The sequence below is a fragment of the Anabrus simplex genome, chromosome 1 (assembly GCF_040414725.1).
Source record: "Anabrus simplex isolate iqAnaSimp1 chromosome 1, ASM4041472v1, whole genome shotgun sequence".
NCBI lineage: Eukaryota > Metazoa > Arthropoda > Insecta > Orthoptera > Tettigoniidae > Anabrus > Anabrus simplex.
This window is the reverse complement of record NC_090265.1, coordinates 88561701-88574128: the sequence shown is the minus strand read 5'-3', so window position 1 is coordinate 88574128 and position 12428 is coordinate 88561701. Positions and strand designations below refer to the sequence as shown.

General features: G+C 38.8%; 1 protein-coding gene across 1 annotated transcript in view; it reads right to left on the bottom strand.

The window, feature by feature from the left end:
* The window catches only part of LOC136861791 (glutamate receptor 1-like), a 373013-nt gene that overhangs the window by 114456 nt on the left and 246129 nt on the right, over positions 1-12428 (bottom strand). Inside the window, exons 12-13 of the mRNA XM_067138845.2 lie at positions 9899-10287; positions 6402-6600 (exon numbers count right to left, since the gene is read on the bottom strand). Of these exons, the coding sequence (XP_066994946.2) occupies positions 6402-6600; positions 9899-10287 (588 nt within the window). The remainder of the gene's footprint in view (positions 1-6401; positions 6601-9898; positions 10288-12428) is intronic.

Sequence of the window (12428 nt, the reverse complement as noted above, 5' to 3'; positions counted from 1 at the left end):
AGAAGAAATTTTGAGTTGCCAGGAAGTGATACGGCAAGAAGGTACAGGTGAGATGGCGAGAGAAGTGGTAATAGCGAGTGGTTTGTTCAGTAGGGATCGTGATTTAACCAAGTTTTCTGGAGAACAGTTCAGTTCTGTAGAATTTGTAAAAGTAGTTGAGAAAAGATTTGCAAGTAAGTTGAGGAATAATATTATTGAATGGGAATATGTGTTGGAGAGTTTGTCTAATGTTTTTGTCGGTGAAAGTAGAATATGGTTTCGAGTATACTGGAATAATATGTCTAATTTAGGAGAGTTTAAAGTTTTCATTGATAGGCTTTGGGAGGAATGTGTGCAAGGGCGCGCGCGCGAGAGAGAACGCATTATGTCTGGGGAAAGTAATATTGTAGAGAGAAGGGGGAAAATGTTAGCCGTGTATCAGAGGAGAGGGGGTGATCATGATCCGCAGAGGATTAATAGTTGTGTTGATGGTGATAGTGGTCAGAAGAGTACCGAGAGAGAATCGGAAGATGGGAGGCGTATGAATTTGAGTTGTGAGAGAGAGTATCAGAGGAGTAATCAGAGAGAATCGGAAGATGGGAGTTGTATGTATTTGAGTTATGAGAGAGAAGGTCAGAAGAGTAATCAGAGAGAATCTGAAGATGGGAGGCGTATGTATTTGAGTTATGAGAGAGAAGGTCAGAAGAGTAATCAGAGAGAATCTGAAGATGGGAGGCGTATGTATTTGAGTTATGAGAGAGAAGGTCAGAGGAGTAATCAGAGAGAATCGGAAGATGGGAGGCATACGGGTTTGAGTTATCAGAGAGACTATGATAGTCTTAATATGAATTTTATCCAGGTGTCGTTATCGAGTCAGAGTATTTCAGATTCACAGGGAATCGGGTAAGTTCTGTGGACAGGCTGAAGGTAGTAGATGAACAGGTATTTAGTATAAGTAGTTATGTAGTGAAAGTAGATTTAAGAGTAGTGTGATTGTGACCTAAGTAATGTTAAGTGAGATATTTAAGTAAGGACGTAGTCGTAGATAATGAAGTAATTAATAGTAGTAGTAAGCTAGACGTAAGAAGTATTCTGTTAAGTAATGTAAGTACTTGTAATGCCGAGAATGTGATGTAAGTAGTGAGGTAGTAACTCCAATGATGGAAATTGTGATGTGAAGAAGGTACTATTTTATAACAGCCGTTGGGTAAGTCAAAGTGAGTAAATAAGATGATAGCGGTACCAATCATAATTGAAGATAATTTTAAGTTTCAGCCATGCCTTGTTGTACCAAAACTTGTGTATTCAGTTATTTTAGGAGCTGACTTGGTTGCAAATCATGGAAGTAGAGTAGACTTTAATTTAGGTAGTGTGTGTTTGTTCTGGGAGTAATCTAGCAAAGAAGTACGTGTTAATTATGATGGTCTGAGGTAAGTGTGTTGGTGACGTGTGTTCTTGGAAATATATGAGAGGTAAGTGAAGTTGTTCCTAGTGGGAGGAAATGTTTTGTCAGGTGTCTATAACGACCAGTATCCGAGGGATAGTCGGTATGAGGCAGTGACGTGAGGTAATTTGAGTGAATTACAGGAGGAGTAATTGTGTTCGATGTTAGGTAAGCATCGAGAGGTATTTAGTGGTAAGTGAGGAAGAACACGTATATGAACATAAATTTGTAGTACATGACCATTGATCGTTTGTGGGAGGTAAGTACCCCATTCAACTTAAAAATGCTAGTGACGTCTAAGAACAAATAAACATTATGCTGGATTACGGAATAATTGAACCATCTTGTAGCCATAGTATTGATTCTTTAATTATTGTTGCCAAGGAGGATGTGATCTATTGAGATATGTAAGTTAATGAGGGCAAAATTGATTCAGTTTGGCTGACAGAGTGCTACTCAGAGCTCCATTTCATCATCTGCAGAGGCGAGAAATATGTTGAAGTTATTTTTTTATCAGGGGTATTTCACTATTGTGAACCGTATCGGGGAGTGTGCATATTCTTATAAAGATCAGGAAGGGGATATTGTCGGTATTTGTAGTATTATATATGTAAAGAAGTATTTCACGTGAGATTTGTTGAAATAAGAGTAAGATGATTAAATTTTTGTGAGAAACTGGCAAAATAAAACTAACATGTGCGAATTTGCGTGTGAACCAAGTGTCGTATTGGTGTATTGGAAGAATAAGTGCTACATTGTCATGTACTGTGTGACAAAAAAAAACGGAGAACAGGACATTGGACAGTTATCTGCGATAACAATATGCGAGAACAGTTCTCATATAAGTGATATTTCACAAAAAGTTTTGATATGTTAAAAAAAAAGAAGAATGTTGTATATTGATTGAAAATTATTTGTGTGTGTTAAATTAAGAGCTATGCTCTTGTGTATTGTATGAGAATGGGACACTGAACAGTTATCTACGATGGCAATGTGCGAGAAAAATTCTCATATGTGATGTATTATAAAATGTATGGATGCTGAAAAAGAAAATTATTGTTGTATACTTATTTAAAGTGTTTATATGTGTCAGTGTTATATATATATAATTTTGTTCATAAATCAATCGATTCTTTGTTCTTCGATTTATTTATGAGGGAGGCGAATTGTAACGGTTCAAATCCCGTTACAAGATGATATCTGTATTTTTATTATTGTATGATTTTATCTGTATTTTATTATTATTATTATTATTATGTCAGTATTATTATTATGTTATCTGTGATATTGTACTATTATTGTAATTATCCGTTTTATTCAATTTTGCAATTGCCTGTTGCTTGCAAGATTGCACTTAGATGTATACATATATACGTATGTGTAGTATAACACTCAATACCTGTACAGTGAGAATTGTTGTATATATCAGAGATTGGAAGTGACGTTGTTATATTGCGACACCACTGGCGATTCTGCCAAGTCATCGCCGCGCCTTGGCTACGTCATCGTATTTATTTAGCAATGAGCGCACGGACTCGTCGCCGCGGGGCTATTACACCACTGGATGTAATATCTGTCGCGTAGGTGGGAGTATGTCATTGTTATTTCTGGAGATTACGTAGTTGTGTCAACCAACGTCTATATAAGGTGGATGCACATTGTAGCGTCAGTCATTACTTATACGGATGCAGTACAGTGAAGTAGTCTACTAGATCAAGAGGCCTTAGGTGGTCGGCCAACGAGTGTGAACGAGAGATGGAGAAGGCTCAGTGAGCCATTAATTATTGGTCATTGAGAGAGTGAGACCAAATGGTTGGTCCGTCACTTAGTGGAAGACGCGGACGCAAGGCTTACCAAGGAGTCAGAGAGGGCAACCCTGGACCTGCCAAGAGGTCATACCATATTGACTTACAAAGAAGTCAGATGATATGGAGAAGAAGCAGTCGCAAGGATGTATCACCACGTTAGGCGTGACACATCTACAGTAAACACCAGAGCAATGGATTACGTCGTAATTACACTCAAAGTGTTGAAGGTACAGTCAAGTGAATCAGTGAGGGAAATATTTCGTATAAATTGTTAAATGTCCGGTCAAGAAGAATTCAAATTCATGCCTAGTTTCTTTCAGTTGCAATGTGATAATTTCATATTCTCATCTGTTTTATCGCAACAAGACTCACTATTTTTTGATATATTATTTAAAGAATATATATTGTTCTATCAAACGAATTCATAGTTTCATTTCATTGACAGTAAAATATCTTAACCTCAAAATTAATGGGGAAACCGAACGCCAATCTCCTTTTCCCAGAACTTATATGGTATGTTGTCAAAAGTAAGCTTATTACCCCACACCCTAGAGATAGTCAAGAGTCTCATTCTATTATTGCTGTACTGAGTGACAGCTGGCGCCCTTCAAATAACGTATGTGTAAGTAAGCAGGTAACTAGTAAGTGTGAGTACAAGGTTCGACGAGTGTGTATTTTATTTAATGAATGTTAATCTCTATAATTTCCATTTTAAATGCAGATATTCAGATTTTTCAAGTTAAATGCAGAGTTTTATATATATGTGTGTAAATTCAGTCAGACAGTTAGGAAGTTCTCACCGCCAATTACAGTAGCGCAAACAAGTCACCTGTGGACTATACAACAGTGGCGAATCATCATGACCATCATGTGACTGTCCCTTGATTAAATAACGATGTAAATATTCTACAGAAGGTTTTTAACAGCATTGTCAAGAATACATTATTATGTCTTCCTCGGTTTCTTGAATGGAGCATTGAGTTGTAACATTTCCCAAACAATTATCTTTTCTTTATTTTTGACCGGAAGACAGGTAATTAATTGGCTCTATCAAAATGTTTACCCCTAATGTCATTAAAATATACTAATAATAATCATATATTAAGATTATACTGACTACTTTTATGGCTTTCGGAGGCGCCAATTTCCGGAACTTAAGGAGTTCTTTTACGTCCAGGTAAATATTCCGATTCGAGGTTGACGTATTTGAGCACCTTCATATACCACCGGACTGACTGGTATCGAACCCACCGACTTGCCCACCGCTTTACCATCTAAGCTATTCAGTCCTGAAAATAAAAGATCTGTTCGCAATAAATAGCATTATACATCAGTAAGGTAATTTTTTTCTTGCTAGGGGCTTTACGTCGCACCGACACGGATAGGTCTTATGGCGACGATGGGATAGGAAAGGCCTAGGCTTTGGAAGGAAGCGACCGTGGCCTTAATTAAGGTACAGCTCCAGCATTTGCCTGGTGTGAAAATGGGAAACCACGGAAAACCATCTTCAGGGCTGCCGATAGTGGGATTCGAACCTACTATCTCCCGGATGCAAGCTCACAGCCGTACGCCTCTACGCGCACGGCCAACTCGCCCGGTCAGTAAGGTTCTTTGCAGCCCGAGACCAAAATACAAGGTGGACAAAATAAAACTCGCCCGGAAAATATTTACAGTAGGACTGACGTGGGATTTACTCTTGTTAATGAACATCACAAAAGTGCTAAAACGGCTCCATCAGAATAAATAAAAAACAGTTTTTCCAAAAGCGCTGACTCCACTTCACTCAGAAACCGCTGGTAGAACTCTACACGCGGAAGTTCGTCTGGACACTTTAACTTATGTACAACAGTAAATTTTTGTAAGGATACATATGCAGGTCGTCTTTTTTTTTTTAAATAATGTTTCGACACGACGACCTCTTAATTCTCACTTGCACAGAAAAACGGCGTTGAGATTTCATCGGTATTCGTTCCAGGCTTTTCTTCACTCGAGCAATGTTTTCTGGTGTTTGAAAACTTTTTCGGGTAGTTACGGTTTTTATTCGCTACAGAAGCCGTTTCCTGCCATTTTGCCAGTAAGTTCTGCGCTGCAGGTTTTGTTGGAGGTTTTGTAAGAACACTTCCAGTCTTAAACTTTTGCGCAAACAGTTCCTCACAGGTTTCCCACGAATCTCGCTTCGAATAACACTCGACAAGGAACACCCGCTGTTTTATCGTGAGCAGTAATTTGTGTTGCATTCAGCTGGTCACTAAAGCACGTCTGTTCCTCTCACTCACATGTAATGACACAGTGACGTGCTCGGGAAATGCGGTATGCGCACGCGCAGACACGTTACAAGTAGCCGATTGGTGCATCGAAATCAGGGTTTCCAGTTTTTCCTGTGATGGGCAATTCTCCTGTTCATTAAAAAGTGTCTATTCCGCATCAGTCTTATAAATATTTATTTACGGGTCAGTTATATTTTGACATCCTGTATACAAATATCAAGTATCGAAACATGTGAACGACATAATATGCTTAAAACAGATATTTATTTTGCCATTGATGCTTTTACGGCTCGTATTTATAGACATGATACTGTATAGGCTTATGGGCTATAAGAAAATAAGGTGACATTTTTTACGTTTCGGAGAGAACTGTGCTCTGCGTCATCAGAAGAAAATCTCGACTGTCCACGAGAAAGGATTCTTAAACAATGACTTTTTGAAATCTAGACGTTATAATAGAAGTGGAAATGGTTCGTTCATACGTCACCAGATGGCTCCCCGGACGTGGCACAGCGCTAGCGCTCGAAGCGGAACCTGACCAAACCATCAGAATCAGTCTAAGAGGGTGACATAACATGTGTACGTAACATATGACATTGACAGATGTATGACATTGACACAAGCCTGGAATGAAACATTTGGCGATGAGGAACGTACGAATTTGGAAAACACCGGGACGAAATAACAATAGTGAAGGGACAGGAAAGGGAACTACCTACGTAAATCCTTAATCTTGCTGATTTCATTTAGTGCATTATATCTCGGAAGAGATATTAAGTGAAAAACGAAAACTGTCTCTTTAAAATTAAAAAGTGATTTTCTCTATGTGAGCAAATACCACTTTTCTATGCTAATAGTTTATGAACATTACTGAACACTGCAGGAAAAATGCCATCTACTTACTCTAAAAAAGTCCCATGTGGATCCATGATAGAGTGTTCCGTACTGCACCTCGGTCTGGGAAGCGAGGTCCTCCGGAGAGTTGATCGGAGCCACCATGCGCTCAACAGTGAGGAAGGCTGCCAGGTTGGCTGTGTACGATGAGATGAGAATTAGGGTGAAGAACCACCACACACTTCCCACTATGCGTCCAGATATTGATCTGTCAACAGTACACTGAAGCTTATAAACTTGACCAAAGTTAACACAAACATGTACGATATAACTCGATTTGATTACATAATTACAGTATTTAATGCGATATAACCAAAACGTTCCACGAAGAGCTGGAATAGCATTTCAACTTAGACTATAAAATTCTAACCTAGCTGACAATAACCACATGAAATTCTTTGAAGCTACTGTATTTAATTTCATTGAAGACTTTTAAATTCTAAAAAAAAAAAAAAAAAAAAAAAAAACATGGCGCAACAGCCCCGAAGGGTCATGCTCAGCATGACGAATCCTCGCGGCTGTTATTCTTGGCTTTCTAGACCGGGGTCGCTATCTCCTTGTCAGATAACTCTTCAATTGTAATCACGTAAGCTGAGTGGACCTAGAACCAGCCCTCAGATCCAGACAAAAATCCCTGACCTGGCCGGTAATTGAACTTGAGGCCTCCGGCTAACAGGCAGGCACGCTTCCCTTACCCCGAGAGGCCTGTCCTTTTAATTTCTACGATCTGTAATATTTTTATTACATAATTTGGCCAGTTGTAGACCACTTAGAACTCAAGACTATGGTAGAGTATCTTCCATTTCTTTTTTCTTTTCAAAACTTCTTTATACGACGGCTGATCACCCGCCTCCGTTCCTCCGATAATAATCTCTGAGACTGACGTCGAATTTGCAAAACCGAAAACTCCGCAGAAGTAAACTGTCGCTAGAAGACCACCCTGCTAGTTATGATGTCTGTGATCTTTTAGTCTTTGTACCAACCAACAGATGGTGTGCTTTAATTTGGAGATGTAATCAAAAATCTTTTCAGTTACCCTGCCGTTGTGAATTCTGTGAAGGTGACCATAAAATTGTAATAATAATAATAATAATAATAATAATAATAATAATAATAATAATAATAATAATAATAATAATAATAATACATCATTTAAAAGGCGAGTTGGCCGTACGGTCAGGGACGCGCAGCTGTGAGCTTGCATTCACGAGATAGTGGGCTCGAACCCCACTGTCGGCAGCCCTGAAAAATGGTTTTCCGTGGTTTCCCATTTTCACACCAGGCAAATGCTAGGGATGTACCTTAATTAAGGCCACGGCCGCCTCCTTCTCACTCCTAGCTCTTTCCTATCCCATCGTCAGCATAAGACCTATCTGTACCGATGCGACCTAAAACACAAATATAAAAAATTATTGGTAATTTTGTCACACATAAGACCGCGGGCTTGGATAAGGATGGTGGCTATGTTCAACGGTAATGCGTATCACATCCCTACTACTGTGCTTCCCTATGTCTGCCTGTAAATCACAGTGTCTCCATACGAGCCCTTGGTATCTTATATTTTAAATCCACCTTAGAAATTCATACGAGCAAATTTTGGTATAGAAAATAGAAGTTAGGAGGTAGTTTAAAATTTCTTATTTCAATCTAGCTCTATCAGAGAGCTAAATTAAAGGTTTACATAGGCTATATTAGCATGTTCCTGTGCGAAATAGCATAAGCAAAGGGATCAAAAGCCGCACGTGAAATTCCAACTACTGCGCTTTAAATTTCTAGGCTAAAAATCCTCAGAGATATTTTTGGGATCAAACGACTGCCCTTGTGAAAATAATCTAGTAACAATGACTCTAAGCTTTCATACCACTATACTTTACTAAAGAGCCGATATGCAAAGGCTAAAGTAAAATTTTAATTGAGTCTGTCTTTTAACGAACAAAAAAAGCACAAAAAATTACTGCTTCAAAATGATTGTATTCCTAAACTCGGGTACCATTCTGATTGAACTAGACTTGTCGATTATTTGACTTTTCGGAACATTCATTCAAGATATAATAAGAATTATCATGTTCTTTCGGTGTCTCCAATACACTTATTTAACATTTAGAACAGTATCAGTATACGAATATTTAAGTTAATTTGTAAAGAACAGAAGTTAAACTCAATCGTTGGTTGTGTTATGAGGGTATCATTTCAGAGAGTATAGTTACTAGATGTCAACACAAAGTGGGAATGAATCTCATGTGTTTCTGCTGAGCTCCACCCAATTTCTATAGTTCCCAGAAAATTATCGTGGAATATTCATAATCAAAGCACACATGGTTAGAAGTGCTTACTTTAGAGTAGGTAAAGGATGCTCAATTTCTGATGATATATATGGTCAACGTACAATTTCTGAATTTTCAAGCAACTATCAGGTGACTGGAGGGATGACATGAAAGGAAGAAATAAGAAATTCCGATATTATAGTAGGTCTCGTTCTCTATAAGTTCATGTTGTGATTAGCAATAAATCTGATAGTCTTAACAAAGAAACTGTCGAAATTAAACTTGTACCAAACTACAGTGGAACCTAAATGTATTTTATCTTAGGTGGAGCTTTTCATTTCTTGGTCGTGTGAATTCTACAAATATCTAACAGAGGTGACAAAGGAACTGGGAAGCCACAACTGATTCACAAAATTTCCTCTCAAGAGTAATACAGTACGTTGGAGTATGGGACATCAGGAGAGACCCATGAGCCAATATTTATCAGCCTTAGAACAAAAAGTTGTCAGCAGATGTAAAAGTGTCTCCGTCATTTAAAAATAGGTCAAATGATGTATTCTTAGATAACATTGAAGATTCAAGCCGATAAGGACAGTTTCTAATCAGGAAGAACCTAGAAAGACATTACGAATGACCCCATAAGTTCTAAGGAAAGGTATAAATCATATTGATCCTAAAAAATTAGATGCCATAAATGTCTTTAATGATAATAAATTATAAGACAAAGCAAACTTAGAAATCTCGTATCCTAATCAACCCCCCAATACTCTTACAATCAGTGCTAACAATTTTAAAGTAGCCGGTAAACAAATTATAGAAGGTGATGGAAATATAACCCAACTTAATAGTGTATGTTACCAAAAACCTATAAAAATATACAGGTGAACTGCCTATCAATTTCGACATTAAAACTGTACTCCTATTTAGTGACGAAAGCGGTATTTTACTATGGACAAGTTCATTCTTATTGTATTTCCTTCAGAACTCGTTCGTTTGTTAGCTCGGAATAAATAACAGCTATAGAGATAAAATTTGTCAGTTGGTTTTTATCATCGGCAATTTAGAAATACAACTTTATTGAACTGATCATCTAACGTGCCAGACATTGTAACTACAACCATACTTGGGTCGCAAGATGTTCTCATGAAACCCCAGCGATACAGTCTCTATCTGATCCCATCACTTAAATAAAATTTCACCTTTAATAACAACAATACTTACTAAAACACATGGTTTGTTTACCTGGGCGATATATCACAACCTTGCTGCATGAAAGCCCCGAGTGCGAACCAGAGGCTGTTCAGGATGCTGAAGTCATTGGCTACAGTACTGGCGCCTCCCCCTTGCTGGTGATGGTGACCGGAATCTTCACCACAATGGAGCAAGCGCCATTCGTAAGGCGAGAACCGTGACACGATAAACAACACTATGCTGACACCCACATAGGAGAATATAACACACACCCAAATCTCCTTGGACAGAGGATTCAAGAAGCTGAACACTCCAGGCTTCTGTTTCACGGGCTTCTTGATCATAATGCTGATACCCAGAGACATAAAGGGCTTGCTAAAGTCGATCACTCGCTCCCGTTCACTTGTAATTGTCATCGGGGCGATGGCAATGTCAGCTTCCTGCAATAAAAACATTACAAAATTGATCACAATTGTGATTCATTTCACAACCGTCCGTTAAAGAGTCACATCATTAACTACTGGTGATAGAGAGAAACATTAATTCGAAGTGACTAAAAAATTAGCTCCACTCCATCACTACAGAGTCTTTGCATGCAAAATTATTTTCAGTTAATCTGTATGCCAGACTGCTTTGATTTAATCATTAATCAAATAAATTAACAGTTGAGAAGTGTAACAGGGCAAAGAAATGACTGGCTCTAAATCCGCGAATAGTAAGTAGTATTGGAATCGACTTAACTGTTGGTTTATAAATGATAAATCCGTACACGTTCTCCGTTATCATCCCGTTATTTATAATACGAAACAGGTACAGCACATTCTAAGTCAGGGATGCAAATGACAGATGAACCCCACTTTCCACTTTGGATGCGTAATTAACACCTCTATGTACTACATATCTACAAATGTGTACAAGGTATAATAAATCAGACTTAAACTTGTAATAAATGAACTAACTTTTAAGTAATACTGACTAACCTTGCATATAAGTTGAATATTGTACAGTTTAGGCTTATCTGTCTATTGTTTATTTATTGCGCTATCTAATAATTTTCTCTCTAAGTATACAACATAATATGGTAAAATTTACACCATGCCGCACATTAGAACAGCATTTGGCAGACGGCCATCTTTTCAAAACATAATGTAGAGGACTTTGGGAAAGAGATTTTGATGATCGTATTTTTATTTTATTCGTTTACTGAAAATTATCAAGGTTTTTATCATCGGCAGTTTGGAAATTAAACTGTATTGAACTGACCATCTAACGTGGCTGTCAATGTCGCAAGATGTTCCCCATGAAATCCCAGCGGTAGAGTCTCTATCTCATACCATCAGATACCAACGGTTAGCATTCTTAAATCAAATCCTCATTGAATTAGAAGTCTTCCACGCGGGCAGTCGAGAAACGTAAAGTGTTTCACCTTGTTTTCTTGATACGGCATAAGCCCATCAAGCCTATATCATACCTACAAGTGCGGGCCGTGAAAGCATCAATGTTTGTCCGCCATTTTATTTTCTAACACCTTGCCAGGATCTACTGAGAGGTGAGCTAGCTTGGCTTTCTTTGAACAGTCGACGTCACTACGTAGGTATTGGCCTGCTCCGCTTGCCCGTGCAGGCTACCAGTCACGAAGAGCGCTAGGTCAGTCCTTCACTGTCATCACTCTTTCCTCCCACTGGAGACCTCCCGGCGGCACGAAAAGGACCCGGAAGGTAAACCAGATCATTTAAAATCGAGAGGACTGTAGAAACTTCTTCTTTCGGGAAGTATCCCGAGGAGCCACCCTTACTATTTAAGGCGGACTTGACGAGCTCAGTTAGATCAGTCAGTCATTTCGGTTAGTGGACACCGTCAGTCGAGTGCGTCAGTTGAGTGAGTGCAGTTAGTGCCGCGAAGTGAGTGCTCCGTACTTGGAGATGAGTCTGTCGTTTTGTTCTGTCTATCACGAGGAGTTGAGTCTTTCGTGTCCAGCTGCTGTGAAGTGAACCTTGAGTCTGTGGCTTATTTCGACGAGAGTTTGGCAAGAAACAGTGAACGAAGGCTGTAGCGAGTGTACGACCAATGGGTGAGTTTCAGTGGCCCTTGTGACGGACAGTGTACGACGTACGGAATTGAGAAGTTGTATAAAGCTCAAGTATAAGTGACAGTAATAGAACAGTGTGTAATGTGCACCGTGTAACAAGTGAGTTTGTGTTAACTTGTAAGTGAACAACCGGGCGACTGAGTTAGTATGAGTTGGGAGAGCGCGAGCTATGAATTTGTGTTTAAAGAATTAGTAACTAATAAATTTCAGCCTTAGAATTAAACGCTACCAGTTGTGTGTTTATTTCCTACCTGCCGTGGTTTTTACGTCCCACAAACTATTTTCAAGGTTTTCAAATTTTATTCCGGAGATGCCCGTTTTCGTGCCGGGAAGTCTACCGACAAGAGGTTAGCGCATTTGAGCATCTTAAAATATACGCCGTCTTGGGCTCGGAAGAACAGGCTTCTTCCGTCTGAGTCACTAAGCCGAGCAAGGTAGAATGAGTTCGTGTTTCGAAGTAGTTACAGGGGTTAGACAAAGCCATAATATTCA